The sequence below is a fragment of the Chaetodon auriga genome, chromosome 3 (genome assembly GCF_051107435.1).
Source record: "Chaetodon auriga isolate fChaAug3 chromosome 3, fChaAug3.hap1, whole genome shotgun sequence".
Classification (NCBI taxonomy): Eukaryota; Metazoa; Chordata; class Actinopteri; order Chaetodontiformes; family Chaetodontidae; genus Chaetodon; species Chaetodon auriga.
This window is the reverse complement of record NC_135076.1, coordinates 24,641,379-24,662,379: the sequence shown is the minus strand read 5'-3', so window position 1 is coordinate 24,662,379 and position 21,001 is coordinate 24,641,379. Positions and strand designations below refer to the sequence as shown.

At 46.9% G+C, this 21,001-nt stretch overlaps 3 protein-coding genes across 5 annotated transcripts in view; 2 read left to right on the top strand and 1 right to left on the bottom strand.

The window, feature by feature from the left end:
- Window positions 1-21,001, top strand: part of rpp21 (ribonuclease P subunit p21) — a 92,744-nt gene that overhangs the window by 37,230 nt on the left and 34,513 nt on the right. The window lies entirely within an intron of this gene.
- On the top strand, window positions 3,541-10,002 carry pcsk9 (proprotein convertase subtilisin/kexin type 9). The gene is made up of 12 exons (XM_076727074.1): window positions 3,541-3,879; window positions 4,497-4,688; window positions 5,353-5,485; window positions 5,637-5,770; window positions 5,883-6,024; window positions 6,335-6,531; window positions 6,617-6,800; window positions 6,914-7,084; window positions 7,162-7,310; window positions 7,391-7,556; window positions 8,638-8,804; window positions 9,522-10,002. The coding sequence occupies exons 1-12, from the start codon at window positions 3,706-3,708 to the stop codon at window positions 9,714-9,716; spliced, it is 2,004 nt and encodes a 667-aa protein (XP_076583189.1). The 5' UTR covers window positions 3,541-3,705; the 3' UTR covers window positions 9,717-10,002.
- The window catches only part of usp24 (ubiquitin specific peptidase 24), a 28,767-nt gene continuing 18,794 nt past the window's right edge, over window positions 11,029-21,001 (bottom strand). For all 3 annotated transcript variants that reach the window (XM_076726358.1, XM_076726359.1, XM_076726360.1), the window contains 23 exons: window positions 20,797-20,895; window positions 20,607-20,689; window positions 20,374-20,515; window positions 20,170-20,289; window positions 19,853-20,067; window positions 19,034-19,158; window positions 18,806-18,947; window positions 18,512-18,662; window positions 18,292-18,387; window positions 17,924-18,027; window positions 17,728-17,841; window positions 16,744-16,951; window positions 16,528-16,617; window positions 15,993-16,095; window positions 15,772-15,890; window positions 15,439-15,552; window positions 15,276-15,341; window positions 15,102-15,168; window positions 14,871-14,949; window positions 14,653-14,728; window positions 14,422-14,508; window positions 14,079-14,189; window positions 11,029-13,649 (listed from right to left, as the gene is read on the bottom strand). In XM_076726358.1, coding sequence (XP_076582473.1) covers window positions 13,587-13,649; window positions 14,079-14,189; window positions 14,422-14,508; window positions 14,653-14,728; window positions 14,871-14,949; window positions 15,102-15,168; window positions 15,276-15,341; window positions 15,439-15,552; window positions 15,772-15,890; window positions 15,993-16,095; window positions 16,528-16,617; window positions 16,744-16,951; window positions 17,728-17,841; window positions 17,924-18,027; window positions 18,292-18,387; window positions 18,512-18,662; window positions 18,806-18,947; window positions 19,034-19,158; window positions 19,853-20,067; window positions 20,170-20,289; window positions 20,374-20,515; window positions 20,607-20,689; window positions 20,797-20,895 — 2,574 coding nt within the window. In that variant the 3' untranslated portion in view covers window positions 11,029-13,586. The remainder of the gene's footprint in view (window positions 13,650-14,078; window positions 14,190-14,421; window positions 14,509-14,652; window positions 14,729-14,870; window positions 14,950-15,101; window positions 15,169-15,275; window positions 15,342-15,438; window positions 15,553-15,771; window positions 15,891-15,992; window positions 16,096-16,527; window positions 16,618-16,743; window positions 16,952-17,727; window positions 17,842-17,923; window positions 18,028-18,291; window positions 18,388-18,511; window positions 18,663-18,805; window positions 18,948-19,033; window positions 19,159-19,852; window positions 20,068-20,169; window positions 20,290-20,373; window positions 20,516-20,606; window positions 20,690-20,796; window positions 20,896-21,001) is intronic.

Genomic DNA, 21,001 nt, shown 5'->3' with positions numbered 1-21,001 from the left:
GGAGAGTGTGTGTTTGGTAGGTCGTTTTGGCTCCTGTGACTCAAGAGAAAAATCTAGAGGATCTAGTGCATGCGGCAACTGGTGCAGAGGAGGAAAGGTAGTCTCACACTAACACACACACACTTTCACAAACACACACACACACTGTCCTAATGGCCCACAGACAAGTGGGTGCTCATTCAGGCCTTAATGATTCCTTGTGGTCTGTCTGTGTGTCTCAGGATGCTAAGCACATCATCTAGTGGGTGAAATGGCGACAGCAGCAGTCTAATGTGTCTGAAGTGAGGAAGTATCTGCACTAATACACTGTAGATACTCTTTTTATTATCTTTACAGGAAAATGAATGGTGGTGTGATGGAGTAGCTATGCAGAGCAGGGAGGTATAAAGTGCAATAGAGGAAAAATGAGAGATCGTGGCCCGAAGGTTGTGACTGAAAAGGGCAGATTAGTCGGAAACATAAGGCTGGAGACAGTGAACGAGTAACACTCCCCCCGCCCTTCACAAGCACCATTAATGTTCCCTTGATTAAAGCACTTGAGCCTCAGTATCGTGGCCAGAGGGTGAAAAACGAAGCTGTACTGCGCAGCTCCTGCATGTGAGTATTTGTCATTGCATGAATGTTCAGCAGCCCGATAAAGACACGCACGCTCAGCAAAAACCCTCCCCCGGATTAAAAAAAGTAAGAAAATGAGGACAAAAATGCTAGAACTAGACTTCTATTTCTGTCTCTCCCTCTCCTCCCCCTCTTTTGATTTCATTTTAGGCATGCTGAGGCTCTGCCAGGGTTCTGTGGCCAAAAGTGGAGTAGCAGCAGACTTCTTCCCGAAGCCCAGAAGAGCCAGTGTCACAGCTGTCCCACGCTGCACCTGGTCTGAGGGAGGGACGCCATCATCAGGGGACTCCTCACCGCTCCAATCAAAACACTCAGGACAGCAGAGAGATCCTCCAATCTCTCTGGTCTTTTGCTAAATGATAGCATCACTCACACACACGATGCTGTTCGAATGTGTATTTTCTTATGGGAAGTGACTCATTACGGATCAACAGTTGTGCGTACTTCACTTTGTATCAGTGTTAAGTCAATAAAGTTGAAGGTGTGCTGCATGTTACTTCCAGAAGATGGCACTATTTACCATATGAGACAAAAAGAGAGAGAGAGAGAGTGTGTGTGTGTGTGTGAGTGTGTGTGTGTGTGTGTTCAGTACACCTGGGGGCCAGTGAATGAAACTGCATCGACCTACAAGACATTTTTGGCCCCATAATGTGATTAAAGATGGACTCCAGCAACTTAATCTCTTCAAGTGAGGAGGAACTGGATCCTACAGTCTACAGTTCTCATAATGCAGCTCAGTGGTGTCTTTCATCGCACCCTCCCTGCTTTGAAAAGCCCACTCTGTTAAACTTGAAGGCACCATGATGACTTGCTTGTATATAAACTAGCTGTATATGCATTCAGACTCAGGTACATGTGTCCTTGAGTCCTAACAAATGTGTTTAATTTCTACCTCATGAAACATTTGCAAAGCTGCATTTCTCCTTGTTGGTGCATTGCTGCTGCCAGCTGTTTGAGAGTAGCATGAAATTGGTGGCAGGAAGGTGTAACATATTGCACGTGTCTGTCTTCATGTGCACGCTCAGTAAAAATGAAACACACACCAAGCAGCAACTTCAGGGGTGTATTAATGAAGGCATGCTGAAGTGCCCAACACTGCAGTTCCTCAAATGGCCACTTGAGGCTGCCTTCATAAGTAAGTCTATGCTCATAGACTCCTGTATTAAAATGCCCAATTTCACAGCTGAATTACAGCCTGGTCCAAAACACATTAAAAACTACGCCAGCGGTGCAGTTTTTATATTTTTATATAAGTCACTTGTTTAAGTCATATTAAGGCGTAAAGTTATGCATTATTATGAGCATAAGCGCTTAGAGTGACAGTTTTCAGCAGCCAGGCTTCATTTGGCCTATCTCAGCTCCACCCATGCTCCACCTCTTTGCCCATTTTTGGAGTAAGGTGCTGCCAACATGGCGGCGGCTGGGGTAACTGTCTCTGAGCTTCACAATGGCTCTTCAGAGACCTGTGGGTGACGTCATGGAGACTACGTCCATGTTTTATAAGACATCTGTTTATAAAAGCAGTGCTCCATGGTGCCCCTAGTGGTCAAAAAGTCCACAGGGTACCTTTAACAGCACCTGTTGTGATGTAGTTAGAAATTTGTAATCTCCTGTTAGTTTCTCTTTACAGTGGCTATAATTTATATATAATATATTAACAGTGTATCCAATGACAGTGTCAACTCATGGTGATGAAACAACAGAGAAATATCAAACAAATCTGCAAACGAAGCTTTGTAGCGTCACAGCTCGCTCTCATGATGCCTTCTGCAGCTGATTTCAGTGAGAACAACCTAATGTACACTCCCTGCTCAGCACCAAACAGCGGACAGACAAAGTCAGCGACGAGCTTGTGAACATGAAGGAGCCTCGAGCAGCTAAAGAGCCAGGAGATGGTCAAAAAGAGCTAAAAGAGAATGAACGTTAGATTCTATTTGTCAGCTGGATGGAAACACGGCAAACGAATGCTAATGTTGATCCGTACCCGCTGGATGTGTAAACAGCAACAGGTTGCTAACACATGTATCATAAAACTTTATAAGGTGATCATAGGCTGGCTTGTTTCTGCTGCCCCAAAATGGACAAAAACATCACTTCTTTTATACGCAGCAGCTGATGCATCAGACTCTAAACAATCACTATATTGATATTTTAACTGAGTAATATTCCTCTCTGATAATTCCTTCCACGCTAACACTGGGAATTCAGAGATGCACAAATTTTCTGTCATTTTCTGCAGTCAAAAACTAAAATACTGTCCACGCTCTGTTCAATATCACATGTATGCTTTCGGTGTGAGAGCTCAGACATCATCAGGGTTTTTGACAAAGCTTCTGAAGAGCCACAGAGGACGTTATGTAACCGTTTTCATGATGAGAAAACTGAGCTTCAAAATCGGTGAAGTGCCCCTTTAAGTGCCCCATATGTCTTAATAACTGCTTGTTTTGTTCCAGTTTATCATCTGTGCTGCATGAACCGCACAGATCATTGTTTGAAGAGAGCTGAACTGACACAGAAAGACAGAAGAGGAGCTTTGCAGGCGCGCTCTGCACCTCTGCGCGCATCTTTAAACAGAAGTGGCCAAATCTAATTAAAAACAATCCAAAATAAACTGCCAGCAGCTCACAGTGGTCACCGTCCCTGCACACAATCAGACAGCCTAACACTGTTCACACTAGGCGCACATTTGGAAAACAGCATCAACACATAAACTTGAACTGAGAGGAAGCGTCCTCTCAGATTGACATGCAATAATCACAGGGTGCTTCGGGGGGAGCGTGAAACATGACTCCTCCACAGTAAGAGGTGTTTTTAACGGAGGAGAATCATTCGATACAAAAGCGGTGGCGTGAGCCCCGGAGACGTCAGCAGTCCCCGCCTTGAATTATAAGAATCAATTGTTGGATTTTTTCCCCCCCTAAAATCAGAATAGATGGTTGGAGGCGTGATCTGACTGTCAGGCACGCAGGACGCGCGGCTGTCGGAGACGCCAAAACATCTGGAAGAAGTCAGACTGAGATAAAAACTCATCAGTGTGATTTGATAGTTCATCAGATCATTTTACTGGAAACCGTCCAAGAGGTCTGAAGAATGCGTCGCACCTCGGGCTGGATTGGCTGGGCGCTGTGTTTGTGCGCATCTTTGACCGTGAGCGCGCAGGACCACCACGAGGACGACGAGATGATCCTGGATCTGATCATCGAGGACGGGACTCCACCTGAAACCGGAGCCGAGCCCGCCGCCGAGCTCTTCAGGTGCAACAAGGTAATAATGATTGTGTCAGCGGCAGAGGTGCAGGAAGTACTCGGATCAGGTTCTCAAGGAAAAGTACAAAATACTGTTTCCTGCGTTCAAAATTGTACTTAAGAGAACAAAAGTATTACCATCAAAATATACTTAAATTGCCAAAAGGAAAAGTACTCATTATGCAGGATGGCCCATTGCAGAATACTGCATGACTGCATCATAATTATTGATAGATTAATGCACGCATTACTTTTTTTTTTTTTTTTTTAATTAATTTATGTACTGCTGTGCATCTTAAGATTAAAAAAAAACAAAAAACAGATTTTGTTTGTTGATAATATTTTGAATATGAATCTGAAACTAGAAACTAAAAGTGAAAAATAAAAGTAATGGAGTAAAAAGTACAATATTTCCCTCTGAAATATGGCGGAGTAGAAGTACAAAGTAACACATAAAGGAATTACAATACAAGTACCTTAAAATGGAGTTACTTGAGGAAATGTACTGTCCCCCGCCTGTTGAGTTTGAGTACCTTGATTTTAAAATCCTTTTGCAAGCACGCCTCATTTCACCTGCGCGTGCGCTGAGACACATCACCTGCACGCCTCCAGTCTGTCCCCTGTGCTGTGCTCCAGGCAGCCTGGCGCGTGCCCGGTCAGTACCTGGTCATCCTGCGTCCGGGAGCGCACGAGTCTCACGTGCAGAGGACCATCAGGAGACTGAGAGCCAAAGCGGCCAGGAGAGGCCACCTGCTGGAGGTCCTGCAGACGTACTCGGGAGCTGTGCACGGCTTCCTGGTCAAGATGAGCGGCGACGTCCTTCACCTGGTAACTGCTTCACCTGTCAGCATGCTGCTGTGCTCATCAGTAAAACCTGAGGTGGTGAATAAAGGTGTGGGTTAGTTTTAATTTGTCAGTGTGAGGACACCAACTAGAATTCTAATCGACCAATCAGATTCAGTCTATTAACTTATCTAAACATTAGTGGAAGTTTTCATGTTTTATTGTTTTACCTCTTTGATTCACGGTGGATGTAATGAGGCGTATGTGACACTGATAGACAACCAGCAATCTTCAACCTCAATGAAAAATAAACAAATCCGTCTTAATTAAGGAAAAATGTAAATTGCAAAGTAAATAATTGCATTGCCTCTGCAAACAGATGGCTTTATTTCAACAGCAAACTGCTTTACAGAGGCTAAGTTCTGAGCATCACTGAGAGAGTAGAAGGGACCCAGCGCACCTTTAAATAAGGGGGTAGAAGAGGAGGCATCTTCATCCACAACAGAGGAAGACCTGCTGGACAGATAAACCAACCCAGAGTCACATCACAGATATCAATTCACAGTGACTCAAATCCAAAAATAAATCATGACAAATTCAAAGGGGCTTCAGAGTTGGATGAACAGTTTCACCCTCACTGACTTCCTGTGCAGACTTTTTTTTTTTTTTTCTAAAAGCTCACAATAAAAGTTGCTCGTGTTCTTGCCAGGCGGTGACGCTCCCTCATGTCCACTACATAGAGGAAGACTCGTCCATCTTCGCTCAGAGCGCCCCCTGGAACCTCCAGAGGCTACTGCAGCCTCATGGTGGCACCTCTGAAAACGGAACATACAGGCCACCCAGTGAGTCTTCTCTGTGACCATCTCTCTCCCTCTCTCTCTCTCTCTCTCTCTCTCTCACACACACACACACACACACACACACACACACACACACACACCTGAAGTAAGTAGTAATTCCACTTCAAATCCACACACCCTCTGTGCCCTGCAGATGACGGAGGGAAGGCGGAGGTGTATCTGATGGATGGCAGCGTTCAGAGTTCTCACAGAGAGGTTGAAGGACGAGTGTTCATCACAGACTTCAACAACATCCCTGAAGAGGACGGAGTCAGAGTTCATAGACAGGTAACACACACCCAAATTTAACACCTGCACATTTGTCCGTGCAGCTCAGTAGCAAAGCTTTCACGCCTGTGTATCCGTTTCATTTGCACGTCCGGCCGTCTGTCCTCTCCAGGCCAGTCAGTGCGACAGTCATGGCACGCACATGGCGGGGGTGGTGAGTGGGTCGGACTCTGGTGTTGCTCGAGGAGCCGGTGTTAACCTGGTCCGTGTGCTCAACTGTCAGGGGAAAGGGACCGTGTCAGGAGCTCTGGCAGGTAGGACTCCATCAGAGCTGTTGCCCGATGGAGAGGAGACTATGTGTTATGACCAATGCCACCCGACACTGTCCACAGGAGATACCTCCAATAAGCCCAGCAGCTCTTTGCATTGTTTTACAGTCTGTTAGGTCCCTCTAAGCCAATTTACAGTAGTGATTGTACCTGAAAAGCAGGTGTGGAAATGGAGCTGCTGTTGCATGCAGCTATTATGTGGAGGAGGGCGACTACTTCTGCAGAAACTGGGTCACACTTATCTTGAATCTAAGCGTGTTTTCTTTTCTGAACCTCCTTCTCCTGTGCTATTCAGGTATGGAGTACATCCGAGCAACGTTAATGGCCCGTCCAGTGGATGCTGTGGTGGTTTTGCTGCCTTTTGTCGGTGGTTTCAGTCGGTCATTAAACGCAGCCTGTCGGGACATGGTGGCGAACGGAGCCGTGGTCATCGCTGCTGCGGGGAACTACAGAGACGACGCCTGCCTCTACTCACCTGCTTCAGAGCCTGAGGTTACATAACACTCTATCTAAAACAGCCCCACGCACACATTCACACACACACACACAACCCTTACCTGAACTTTTGTGTGTGCAGGTCATCACGGTGGGGGCAGTGAACTCGGCGGACCAGCTCATGTCGCAGGGAGCCGGTGGCACCAACTTTGGTCGCTGTGTTGACCTGTTTGCACCTGGTGATGACATCGTTAGTGCCAGTAGCGACTGCAACACCTGTTTTACCTCGTGCAGTGGAACCTCCCAGGCTGCTGCACATGCTGCAGGTATGCACACACACACACACATCAAAAATGAAGACGAAACACAAGCAACTAACAACAAAGCAATCTGTGTGTAGCTGCAGTTGAAGGGCTTTTCTTGGTTTGTACATGTGCAGGTGTAGCAGCAGTGATCCTGTCGTCCAATCAGAACGTGTCGTCGGTGCAGGTGCTCCAGACGATGCTGCATTATTCCATCAGCAACACAATCAACCTCCTCTCCCTGTCTGACTCACATCGCCTCATAACTCCAAACCTGGTGGCAGCCATGCCTCCCGCCAACGGCACAAGTTAGTGACTCACTCTCACGCACACACAAACAGCATCTGTGTGGAAGTTAACACTGTGTGTCTGTGTGGGTGTGCAGATCGGGAGCTGCTGTGTCGGTCCGTGTGGTCAGAGAGGTCAGGGGTCACGAGTCCTGACGGGGTCGTCAGTCGCTGTCGCCTGGGAGAGGAGATGATGAGCTGCAGCAGCTACTCTCCTGAGGGTGTCCACGCGAGAGAAACCATCACTGTGAGTTCAAACGGAGTCTCCGTGCTAAACAATCACTTCTAGGATCTATTTTTTAAAGCACCTGAACTCTGTGTTTACAGGTGAACAGCGGGCAGGTGGAGTGTGTTGCCTACAACAGTCCGGGGGGTAAAGGTGTGTATGCTGTGGCGCGTTGCTGTGTGATAGCTGGTCTGCAGTGTCAGGTCCACGCTAGTCCCGAGCCCGGAAAAGATGCCGAGTGCGTCGGCCCGCAGCACCACCTGACCGGTAAGTCACAGGTACAGTCTGCTGTAGCCTTATACGAGCACACCTGTCCAGCAGGTGTCACTGTTCTGGTGTGTGGAGTTCGAAACGTTATTTTGCATCAGTCTCTCCATTGAATATGATGTTACAACCAGCAGCTGCTCAGGGACTGTATGAAAATTATTGAGCTTACTGAGGGAGGGTGTCTTATGTTTGACTTTTTAAACAAGACCCTCATCCAGTTATTAATACTTTTTTTTTTTTTTTAAAGTACAACTCAAACCTGATTTGAAGGGTAGAATATTAATGAACAAATGAATCTTCATGAATTTAATCACATATATGATGCTAATGATGCATTATATTCTATCTGTATGATGCTAAACATGTTTTGTATCTCTATCTCTATTTAATTTTACATACATACAGCAGAAAGCACCTTCATGATCCATGGCAACGTCGCAAGGCATATTCATGTCAGAGCTATTTCGATCCAATTATTCCATCTTTTTTTCTTACAGTAAACTTTGCAAGAGAATCATGAAAAGAATTCAGACTACATTCCTTCAGCAAAGAGAAAAATAATTAGTCTTCTGCCTCCCATACTAGCAATTTTCGATCAGTCGCTTAGCTTAGCATAATGACATAAAACAAGGGAAAATGTGGTGTTTTTACGCTTCAACTAATTGATTAATTTGGGAGCTTTATGCTAAGCTAAGCTATCTGTCTCTGTCGAATGGAGAGATGTGAGAGTGGCGTCAATCGTCTCATCTAATTCTCGGCTAATTCTCTTTAACTGATTAAAGTCAGTGATTCAAAGGCTGTGCTTTATGTAAGCCATCCTTTAAAACTGAACACACGGTTTGCAGGAAGCTGCATTGACAGCATCTTGGTCAATTATGCTAGTTACCATGGCAATCTCTGTGAAAGGGAAATGTACTCCATGCCAGCATAAATGCCAGCTATGTGTGCAGTGCAAAGAGCTGGATGTCAAAGGCTGTTAGACTTCAACAATAACTCTACGTTTCAGTCCACACTCATCGACTTCACGGTCGAGTTTTCTGGTGTTTGAGCTCGTCTCAGCATGTAGCTCGTCTCTCTCCAGGATGCACGTCTTGGTCCCCTGCTGAGGTCTTGTCTGACCCTCGTCCGCATCACGGCGATCGCAAGCGTTGCGTTGTGAAAGAAGGGGTGACGTCACAAGCCGTGTGCTGCCACGCTCCATCTCTGGAGTGCCACCTGCTGGAAAACATGTCAGCTGATGAAGATCAGGTAAACGTTTTAAGTAGGTAGAAAGGTCTCGGAGCTTTCCTTCAGGCCTTTACCCAGTGGGTGATTTGAGGGTGGTGGCACCATCCACCAAAATGCATCCCCCTTGTTAACCGACCATCCCCCCTCTCCACTTCCTCGTACTACAAAGGGGCAGAGGGCTTGTTTAGCTGAATAAGTTAGTCTGTCTGCTGGACTCATTGACCGTTTATCCTCCTAACTACAGCTGCGACGTCGCCTCTGAAATATCAGTAGTCTAACTGTGTCGTGATGAATCCATGACGCTGTCCGTGGTGCTGAAGAGGCAGACTGTTTGGCAATTGTGCCCCGTAATTTTTGCCTATTATCTGTTGGGAAGCTGTGCAAAAAAAAAGTAAAAATAGAATTAAATCATCTGCAAACAAACTGTGTTTACCATCAACAGTCCCCGTAGTAATGTCCTTTATTTAGTTTTGCACAGGGACCCAACCTTTTTGGAACTGGGGTTGTATTATAAATACTCAATTCTATACTATACTACAGCTCATATAGTCTAAAGAGTAGTTTCACGTTCATGATCAAAGTGACAAGTAGGAACGTGTAGCCGCAGAGCAGCAGAGGATCGTAGAGACACTCCGCCGCCTGTAGTATCCTGTGATTTACCTGTAAGACAGGGCGGAGGGCAGATGTTGTATTCCAGGATTCAGGTTCGGCCTTCACATCGCTGCTGTTCTGTTGCAGGTGGAGGTGTCCTGTCCCTCTGGCTGGACTCTGACAGACTGTAGCGCCGTCTCTCAGGGCTCTGCTGTCCTGGGGCCGCTTGCTAAGGGCAACAGCTGTCGCGTCCGCAGTCCAACGGGAGCTGACGGGGCGGCAGCCGTCGCCGTCTGCTGTCGTGTCCGCCCAGCACCGCAGCCCTCCACAGCTCCTCACTGATCCGCTCCCACGCCACTTGGATGTTCAACACCTTGATATTCCTCTCGTTAAGATATCTTTAATGTTGCCGTCTGGTGTCGGTAGCTGTGTGCACTTCTGTAAAGCCGTCTGTGTTTTAGTTGTAGGTCAAAACACGCTCCAGCACAGATATCGTATTAATGCTTCAGACTTACATATGTTGCATCGTCCAGTACTGTCTTTTAAAACCATATAGTTTGTAAAATGTAACCAAATATTTTTCTATCTTTTACAAAACAATGACAATAAACAGAGCTTTCATGAACATATGATGTGTTTTTTAAATAACGAATAAGTTCTTTACAAACGCATAAATTCAAGTGAACGATGAGAAGTTAATGTGACCCAGAGTGAACCAGCATGCAGGACACCAGGACCCTGAAACTGAAGCAGCTAAATGGAACCCAGCCATCATTAATTTTATCAGTTAAGACCTGAGTGTGTTTCCAGCTCGGCCTGTAGGTGAAGAACCAGCGATAATCAGCCTGATTGATAAACCAGTTACCTTCTGCTCGCTGTCTCCTGTGTTAAGTCTGCGACACTGAGCTGCTTTCATGCCAAAGGAGCTTTTAGGATTCCACAGCTGAAGCCAAACAAAGTGAATTTGAAGAGTGTCATTAAAACCAAGCCCACTCATTGGATTTCATCGTATTGGACTTGAACACAGAGAGCACCACGGGGACGTCCGTCCACCGCTGCCAGCTGTGGTGCATTGATGAGTGGACTCAAGTTTGATTGCGACAGGAAATCTGATATCACCACTGCTTAAGCATGATGACAGATGTCTTATCAGTGAATTGATTATTCTCAGCAAGAGCATAAGCTGTGATATGAGGCTGGAGTAAAGCGTGAATACATGAGTAGAGTGACCGGTTCTCAGTCCAACAAGCCTGTCTCATGGCAGACATTTTGACTTGCAGCGGAAGCACAGGTGTTACTGCTAAGATTAATGATGGCTTCATTCTACTGGAGTGACCAATGACGGTGTGACAGTGAGGCAGCATGCACAATACCAGGACTGTGAAGCTGAAGCAGCTAAATGGAATCCGGCCATCATTTACACAAGTCACACCTGTGCTCCTGTGTCAAAAAAAAACCTTCAGTATAAAAGTCTTTTATCTTCTGTTGGATTAAATCAGATGAGTCGTTAAGAAAAATACTGCATAAATATAAAATAAACATTTAAAAAAGGTCAAAATGAAAAATGAAGGTGCAGCATTTTGTTCCTGTCCTGGAATAAAGCGGTGAAGAATTTGAGAAGCTGTAAACATACAGAAAAACAATGTTTACAAAAGGTTGTGCATTCCAGTTTATTTTATATCAAATTTCCCCTTAATCAAACTCTGATGTACAAATTAAAACTGAGTTTTAACATGCATTACAGAATCCTGCGATGGCAGAAGTGAATTTTCAAAATTGAATGACAGTAAAAACCCATACAGATGCCAATCCCTTCCCACGCACTTCCCCATCCCTCCCTGCAACCTGGGATTAAAACAAAAGATTGTTTTGAGGTTTTTTTTTTTCCTTTTTTTTTTCTTTTTAAGTAGTTGTGGTGATGTAGCGGTGGGACAAACCGAAGAGAGGCTCTTGGCTGAATGCGACTCATGTTGCCCTGGCCATGTGTCGCTTGGCACAGACTGCATGCAGCTCCATCAGACAGCACAAAACCAGCCACAGAGAAGGGGCGTATGTTTGTGACAGTAAGTGCTCATGACCAAATTACACAGCAAACAACATGTTGGGGGGTGGGGGGGGGGCTATTCTTTTTTCCTCTGTCACACGGAAAAGACAAACTTCACCACCACTTACTGCCACACATGCAAACGTGCCGGAGAGCACGACGTGACATTCACATCAAGTGAGATAGAGAGGAAAATGGGCTGGGGGGAGATGGAGGGGCTAAAACAGCGTCTTCCCTCTTTTCAGGCTTCGAGGACGCGCAGGAGCCTCAGTGGATTGATCACATGACGACTCCCAAAGGAAAACCGTTTTGCATGATTGCTTCGTGGGTCTTCACGCTGTAAACATTAACCTGTTAAAGCTGAGAGCTAAACTAGCTTAGGCTCATGTCTTCAGAACATCTGAGTGAACGTGTGGCTTCCTTTAAAACGAACGAGCAAACATCAGTATCTACAAAGTGTCTCTGCTGGAGCGCAGAGTGAAAAGAAGCAGCATTTTACCGTCATCGAAACCCTGTCCTGTTACCTAAACCCTGTTTTATTAGGGTAAAACTTACACCCCCCCGCCCCTCCCCCATACACAGAGTCAACAACGAACACTTACATTCCTACAATCCTTTGTCACAACACACAGAGGACAGTTTCCCTGTATTATTTTGGGTCTAATGGGGATGAAGAAGCCCTGTTACACTCCTACAGCGAGACTACTTGACCACAGGAGACGTTGGATTGGTGTCAGACGTGAACGCACCTCCTAGGAGGTGCAGTGATACAGTGTCAGAAGTGGGACAGGTGGCGGGGGGGGGGGAGAGAAATCGGGAGGTTAAGGCACTTCAAGTCTCCCGATGATGACAGGGACGACGGATGGAGGCTGTTCTTGTATGAAACTAGAGCTACATTTGGGTTTCGCTCCTCTGTGTGTGTGTTTCCAAAGGTCGACAAAAGCAAAAGGCAAAGCGGAAAAGAAAAAAAGTCCACTGACAAAAAAAAAAAGAACCTGATAAAGCAGAGGTAACAGTGAGGCGAGGAGGACTTGTTCTTTGTGTCTGTGAGCCAAGTGAATGAGTGACACACATTTGCATGTTTTTCACAAGTTCTACCATAGTGTATTATTCTGTGTGTGTGTGTAACCTTGGCACCTAAAAATAAAACATGCTCCTGAGCTCCCCCTCAGTCGGCACTGATGGCCCACCGCGGCTGATCCGTGCGCTTCCAGATCAGCTTTTCTTGCATAAGGCTTTAGTCCCTAAACATCCTCTCCAATAGTCAATCCATCCAGAGTCAAATGGCAAAGAAAATAAAAGAGCGCGATGAAAAGGATAAAATCCAGCACACGAGGCTGCCCGACAGCGAGGAGGAGGAGCAGAGGGAGCGCTGCGTCCCCACGGCTGCGCTGCGGCCGCCGGGGTCAAAGGTCGAGCTGCAGGCAGAGTGGCTTGCTATCGGGGCTTCCACGCGTCTGCGTGAGTGGCACTGAAGATCCAAGTTGTTAAAAGCAAAAGAGGAGGAGGGCACGATCGCGAGGAACTGACCAGTGCTGCCACCACAGACCGGGCCGGACTATAAAGTGCATACTCATCCCCACCCCCTCCCGAGTGCTTGTGTGCGGAGGTGTTCCTGTACAAGTGCGCACGTGTGTTTCTAAGTTCCTCTAGACCGGCTAACGTGACCCCTTGCAGTTGGCATGGCTGTGGAGAGCGCAGGAGACTTTAAAATATTATCTTACACTGGAAATTACATCTATGGAACAAATCTTTACAATATGAATATGTCTATGTAGATACATTGGCAAATATGAGCAGAAAATTGTTAAAACACAACCCAAACCCATCCTCCATCCTTGCTGTCATTCTGAGTGAATGAATGAATAAAAGGATAAACTGAAGTCATCCGTGACCGTGGAAGGTTTCTGCACTTTCCACTGTAATCAACTCTGCTGCCCTTAATGATAATGCATCTCCATCATCGCCTCGGCTGCTCTGAAAGGAAGTAATTTATGATTTATTCATAGCTCCTTTGTTGCCGTAGCGACCAAGAGAGTAAGTGTTCTGATTGGCTTGGTGTGGAGTCCTAAATGTCCTGACCAATCAGAGGCAAAGTGCAGCCCTTTCGATTGGCTGCCCGGAGCTGCGCCGCCTCTCCTGCGGAGGGATCCTGCTCGTTAGAGGAGCTAGGGGTCCACGTCTTCCAGATCGCTCTTCGAATCGCCGAGCATCATGGGAGACTCCGAGCCCTGGGAGAGGGACAAGGCGTGCGGTTAATACGAGAACAAAGAAATGAGGTGTTTCTGTGTTGAAAGGGAACAAATGGTGAAATTTCAATGTGCTGAGCGCTGACAGTGGGATGCTAATCTCCATAGAACACTTCTGAATGTATCTGAGTATTCATAGATGTGCCAGAACAAGTGTGACACTCCTGTGCTGTGTGGGCATCCTGTCAGGAGCAGCAGGAGTCAGAGAAGAATGGAACCGCTCAAATCCACCGCTAATAACAGCCGTGGGAGGTACCAAACTGCCTTTACAGCTTTTGACAGAAGCCTGTGCGATGTTCCATTTTTGTTCCATTCTTCTCTTCTTGGCTTTGTGAACTGAGCTGTAACGCGATGAGTCACGTAAGAGGCTCACTGCGCCGAGCAGCTCGGGTGGCTGGAGCTGAGGGCTACCTGTCGGAGGCTGCGGTCGGCGTTTTCGTTCGCCGGGCTGCCGTCGGAGCCGTTGCTGCTGCCGGACTGCTCCTTCTCGTTTAACAACGCCGTGGCGTAGGCCAAGGTGTCCTGCAGAGTTTGATACGCAGTCAGACCGAAGTGAGTGAGATGAGAGCAGAAGAGGACAAGAAGCATCAAGTTACAGCGTGTGTGTTTGTGTAGGGTTGATTTTCAGGTCAGTGGTTAAGGTCACGGTGAGGTCAAGGTTCAGGAAGTAGTGGTTTTGGTTAGAAAGTCGACAGGAAATGAATGTAAGCCTCTGCAATGTCTCCATGAGTGACCTCAGTCAACGTGTGCGTACCTGTGCAGAGATGGTGCGCTGGAAGGTTTTATTGGTGGAAGTTTCATTGGAGACGTTGCTCTGTGGGGTCCAGTAATGCTCTGTCATCTGAGGGGAGAGGGAGCGTGATGCAGAAACACAGTGAGCACGCAGGCAAGTGAAGCAGTATGTACGTATAGCTGAAACAGTCAAAAAGGCTTGAAAATGGCCGAAAACTAAACATATATTCCACACGGTGTTTTAGGAGCTTGCCTTTTTTTGCAGCCACTGCACTGCCCAGCTCCAGTGACCAGACAAGTCCTTGAAGTAATCCTTGGCTGGAGCGCACCTGGTGAGAAAAATGAAAGGCGGCTCAGGTCATGTGACCCAGGTGTCTGCACAGATCATCAAAGTGTCACCTGAAATGACGCGTCTCTAAAAGAATCACTACTCCTGGACAACTCGAGCTTCTGACCCTGAGATGAACTCACTTCTGGGCCAATGTGACCAGGAACTTCACACACTGGTAGCAGCGTCTGCTGTCCACGTTGTTGCTCTGGTGCATCAAAGCTGAGAAGAAAAAAACAGTCAGTTATACATTCAATAATCCGTTCCACACACACAGAAAGTGCTGATGTTGCCAAGAGGCATGGCAGTCTACCAACAACGCTAATAAGAAAAACATTCCACTGTAGATGAATAGAAACTGTATAAACACATACCTAAAAGGCCTTTCTCTGACTCAAAAGCATACTTGAGTCTCTGGGACTGCAGAGGATCCTCCATTACCTGATGTGAAGGATTTAAATGATTTTAGCAAAGCGGATCATAACAGTGATCTGATTGGATGAGGATCAACAGGTGGAGGGTCACAGAGGTGACTGATCATCACTCACCAGCAGCTCCTGCAGCATCTGAAAAATGTTCTTCAGCTCGTGAGGTGGAGCCGACTCCAGCTGGGTCTATGAGACACGAAGAAACACAGATCATCATCGTCATTGGTTCAAGTCTGTGAGCTCTGACAGCTCGCTGAGGTTTAGGAAGCTTTTTTTTTTTTACCTTGAGCAACTGCAGCACGCCGAGGGAGAAGGGCTCGTTACAGTACGAAGCGTAGGTCACCATCTCTATCAGGAGAGACAGGGGACCCGACAGCTCACGCATGGCAAACATCACCTGGAGGAGATTCACAGTGATGGAGAGAGACCATCAGTCAAAGAGGCTTTGAGCCTTTTCATGTTGGTCCTGACAAACAGGGCACAGCTCTGAACGGACCTCTGCTTCTTTGTATCTCTGTACGACAAAACTTTCTCGTCTCTTATTAATCTGCTTCGAAACAGACAAAAACACATGTCAAGAGTTTAAAATCCTGAGAGCTGTTGCTTTGCACGTTACCTCTAGAAGGTAAGGCTGCCCCTCAGGCATGAAGAGTGAGGCCAGGATGTCGGCATGGAGCGGGAGGAGCGGGCTGGAGGACGGGACGGCGCTCACGCGCAGTTTAAACCCTCCTGGAGCTACGCAGGACAACAGGTGAGAAATGAAAGAACGGGAATGAGAGCCGGGTGGAACAAAAACATCACACCTGCGACACTCCGGATTTGATCTTAATGTCTCACCCTGCGTCCGCTGGGGGTTGAGGTCAGAGTACAGAGTGATGAGGGCCAGCGTGCTGTGGAGGTGAAGGAACTCCCGAGCCTGAGCTGGACTCCACCGCCGGTTCTGTAGGAACGACATGCGATCAGGACTGTCGTGAGCAATAAAAGCTATTTTTTTGTCATTCCTGTGTCTTAAATCAAAATGTTTCTACTAAACTTCTTGAAACAATTATCAATTCAAAACTACATTCACATTTTAAGCTTTTTGTGGATGCTTATTTTGTGAGAGACCATGAGTGCAAAGTTTGAATAACAAAACAACTTAAATGCAAAGTATGTCATTTCTGCTGCTGGGGGGATAGTATAAGTGCACAACTTAACAAAATAAAAGCATAACGCTACTCATTTGTTGACATTCTAATGAGAAAATGTTGCATATTGTGCATTTAAGGAAAATTCTGAGAGAGAAAACTGCAGCGCTGAAAGTGAAAAGTATCATTGTGTTGTGAATCGAGGCATACTGTACTATTACACACTGTGTATACTGAAGCGGTACCTGGTTGTTTTGCCTATTGGGTCCCAACAGGAAGATGAGCATCCTGCGATAAGCTGAGTGTTTCAACAACAACTGGCAAGGACCGCAACCCTGAGAGGGTGAAGAGAAAGACCAAACACTGAGCAAACCATACAGCTGTCATTTGATTTCATGGTACTTTAAACACTGAGGGAGGCAGAGAAGTCTAAATCTGCTTATTAGGTGACGCTTTATTACCCTCTGAGTGAAGTTGCTGAAGAGGCCAAAGTACTGCGCACAGTTTTTCACATTCTCTGGAACATCTTTGTCCAACAAAGACAGCAGAGCGTCGGTCAGGTTGTCCAGTCCCGGGTCTCCAAAGTGAAGCGCGCTCTCCAAGGTCTTTTCAAGGATGGACGCGACCACCACCCTCACCTCTCTCACACTGCACTCCAACAGACAAACCCTGAGGAGGAGATGAATGATGATCGATGAATGGCTGGAAGTGAACGTAAGAGGGAGGAAACAGCAGTCTGAATCTAAGACGGGTGTAAACGTTTGTGTGAGAGACACACAGACGCAGCTTTGGCCTTGAGACACACAGCGTATCTCCTCTCTGTGGGAAGGGGCGTGTGGTCTGTAAAGGGGGCCGGGGTGTGCTGTCGTCCAAACGTCCGATGTTCAACAACCAATCATTTCTGAGGACCATATGATCACCCCATGTCTTAACACAGAGTCATGTAAGACAACACCTTTCTTGAAAACGGTCACCTCTGGCTCTGTGTTTACATTCCACAGTGACCTGCTCGTCCAGCCAATCAGCATCCAGTCAGTGAGCAACAAGCACACAGGTGAGTACTCTTGTTGTCAGTGCACATGCAATCATGAGCATCTGCATAATCCAGAGGCTCAGATGGTGTGTTTGTGTATGTACGTGTGTGTCCTTCAGTGGCTGCTGCAGCACTAACAGAGTAGAATTATCTGACCCTGGTCAGAGAGTTCAATGTGCATCGATCAGAATGAGGGAGCAGTGCTGCGAGCTGCCAAGCCTGTATTGCATATCACTTGGACAGCTACAAAAATGCTGCAGTGATTAAACCGAGGCCAAGGCCCCAGCAGACATACAGCATATCCGTACTTGATGCTTCAGGAACTGCAAAAAGCTGAAGTGATTGCGCATTAGTGAGACTGCAGTGGGTTCACAATTTCAACAAATCTTAGAAGAGGTCAGCAAACACTCACCTGGTGATCTCTCGTCCCTCCGGGCTGACCAGGTACTGCACCATCCACTGGCACGCTTCACAGCTCTTAGACAGCAACACCTCTACTGTCGCCATCCACTCCTCTGTGTCCACCCTGCAGGAGGTGACACAGATTAACTCCGCTGCTTACGAGGGACGTTCATTATTGATGGGTGTGGATGCAGGTGTGGACATACCGGAGTTTCTTTTTGGTGTGCAGGTAGGTGTGAAACAGGAAGTGCACAGCCAGCTGAAGACTCTCTTTGGCCATAGGCTGGTAGTCTGGATGCTTCAGCTTTGTCTGTAACACACAAACATATATTTTTGTATATTACAGGATGAAATAGCTCTTTGGAAGCTGTATAAGGAGCAGTAGAAATTTGACTGGTGTGAGCAAAACCAGGGACTGCAGGTGTATCAACTACAAATAAACATGATGCAATGTGGAAGAGGATATTTGTTTTGAGAGAGAAACATTCATGACTCGCTGCATAAAAGCTCAACATCAGCGTGCAGCTCTGCTTTGTACGTATACTCATTCAGAAAATCCAGCAGAAGCACATACTGCATTGACGGAGGCCAGGGAGAGGGTGAAGTTGAAGTAGTCGCTGTTGTAGACGTCTCTGTTCCTCATGAACTTGAGATTCTCGTCCCTCACCATCTGCGCAAAACACAAACGCAGAGGTCAGATGAACCTGGTTCTCCCTCTGTTACCAACAGAACAACGGTTGTGACGTAAAGACAGACTTTCTTGACCTATGACCTCCGCGGCGTCATCACACTACCTGATAGATGCTGGCGGGCATCTTCTCCACAAACAGGCCTTTCTTCTCTCCCTTGCGGACCAGGCGGGCGAGGAGGGTGAGGCGGTCGTTGTTGGCCCTGGGGGGTCGAGGGGAGGACTGTGGTGAAACATCAGGAGAGGAGGGGGCAGACCTGGAAACACAGAGTCGCAGCGTAGATGTCCACAGGTTGGTTGTTGCACTGTTGAGGTTTTGTAAATTACTCTAATCTGCATATAAAGACACAGTGAGAATATCGATGAGGTGAACGTGGTATGAGGAGGGCGGTTCACTCACAGCGTGAGGTCCTCAGCCTCCTGCCTCATGATGCTGACTCTGCTTTTTTTGGGCAGGACGGGCGAGTTCTGGTCGCTGATCTTCTGATAGAACAACATGTAGGCGTTCCAGTACCTCCTCCGCACGTCAGGGTATGGGTTAGCTGCAAACACACAGGAATGAAATTCTTTAAATATTAGTGAATTCTTGAGATTCTTCAGCATTTTCAAAAAGGTTATGACCACTTACACTGGTCATAAACTTTGGGTCGGTACTCTCCACCGAAGCACTCGTACTCCAGAGTCTCATCATTCATGTCAAACTCCTCCACCACGTTGTCGTTGAACTTGTACCAACGTCCGCGGGCGCTGCCACTAAGAGATGAGGAGAAATAAAGATGGAGGGAGGGCAAAGGAGGGACAAGAGATTAGATTCAGATTCATCCTAATTTGCTCCAACAGAACTGGAAACTCAGCATATGCTTGAACAAAAGACTCAGACTCCAGGCCCTGCTGTCCACCTGTACGCCAACCAGCCTGTCTGGGGACTTGTCTAAAGATCAGATCACAGATCTCTTACTGACAAAAATAACTGACTTCCAAGCAGCTCCAGAGTGTGTCAGATTTCCTGGAGCGGTATCAACGTCCTGAGAACAAACTTTCTTTGTTGTAGTCTTAAGTGGGGATAGGAACGAGCGAGAGAGCGAGAGAAGGGTGCCAGATATTAGCTCCTGTGGTTTCTTTACATTCCACTTCTTCAGTGAGCGTTCCTGCTTTCCAGAGCCAGACATCTGGAGATGCTTACAAACTAAACCAGGACAGCCCACACAAAGTCTGATGCTGCATTCATGTGCCCCAAGGAGGTCTTCCAAAATCTGCCTGGAACGCTAAAGCGACGGATTAACGTGCTCCACTAATCACTGGTTATGTGCGTCTTATGCAAAGCAGGAACAGGAGCTGGAAAACACGATCAGGGAGCAGCACGTAGCTCTGCTAAGCACATGAAACCAGACACGAGTCTGATTTTCAGCGATAAGCAGGACGAACTTCTGACCGCAGCGTCTCTTACCGTCTGTCTTTGATGAAAGAGTAATAGTGTCCGGCATGCGCCTGCCCGCTGTGGACGACCACTCCCACCAGTTCATAGTTCTCAGAGATGGTGACTTTCTTCCTGGGCGACCCTCCTGAGGTCCCATCGCCTCGCCCCTCGCCACCCTCCCCGCTGCAGTCTTGGCGAGCCATTCCAGCGACGGTGTAGGGCTCCATGTTCAGCACCCAGGGGAACTGTGCACCAACACAACAGAATTCATACAGATCAGATTCACACTTCTGGGCTTTGGGACGTCGTGGACTGAATGGAGATTTGAGATTAGAAGTACTTCGCACCCGAATCTGCTCGTCATATTTGATGGAGCGTCCGCTTTCCCAGTCGAAGCCGAAGCGCATGAGGTGGATGCAGAGAACGCTGGGCAGGGATTTGATACAAGTCCTCTTCACTGTGGTTCTCTGTGCAGAGGAGCAAAAGTACACACTGTAAGTCCACATGATACCAGCGTGGTGGAGTAAAAGCATGCAGAGAGCTATACACACCTTCTCCTTGCATTTCTCACAGTAGTAGGCGTTGCTGCCCTCCAGCACCTCCCCTCTAACAAACTGGTCCAAGGAGATCTCCAAACTTTGACAAGACGTCACTCCGAGGTTCAAAGCCATGAACGTTTCCTCACGCTCATACCTGAGTGTCATAAACAGGCGCACGGTTGAACATCATCTGTGATGCGTCTCAGAATGAAATAACACACAGAAAGAAATCTTTTCTTGCTTACCGGTGAGGACAGTCTTTACAAATCTTCTGGTCGGAGAAGATTCCCTGAAATGTGTTTTTGAAGATCTGTTCTCGACCCATTTTCTGGTGGAAAAGGAGCTTTATTGTTAATCGTGTCAACGTAACAAAAGACGTATCATAAAAACTCAGCTGGTGATTTTTTGCAAATCGATGTTGAGACTGAGTTTCACCTTGAGGTGTTCGTCCAGCTGGTCCACCAGGCTGGTGAAGAACTCATAAGCATCCTGCTGCTCTCTTACATACAACTCCTTGTTCCACATCTTGAAGATCTGCAACAGACATAACACATGTGCACATGGACAACAGCTTTGTAATAAACTGAATTAAACTAAAATGTGCAGCTGAATACTGAATCATCAGCACTCAGGTCAGTTT

Coding starts and splice junctions, on each gene's coding strand:
- pcsk9 (XM_076727074.1), top strand. CDS start 3,706: ATGCGTCGCACCTCGGGCTGGATTGGCTGGGCGCTGTGTTTGTGCGCA. Junction 3,880..4,496: donor AGCTCTTCAGGTGCAACAAG/GTAATAATGATT, acceptor GCTGTGCTCCAG/GCAGCCTGGCGCGTGCCCGG. Junction 7,557..8,637: donor CCCGCAGCACCACCTGACCG/GTAAGTCACAGG, acceptor GTCTCTCTCCAG/GATGCACGTCTTGGTCCCCT.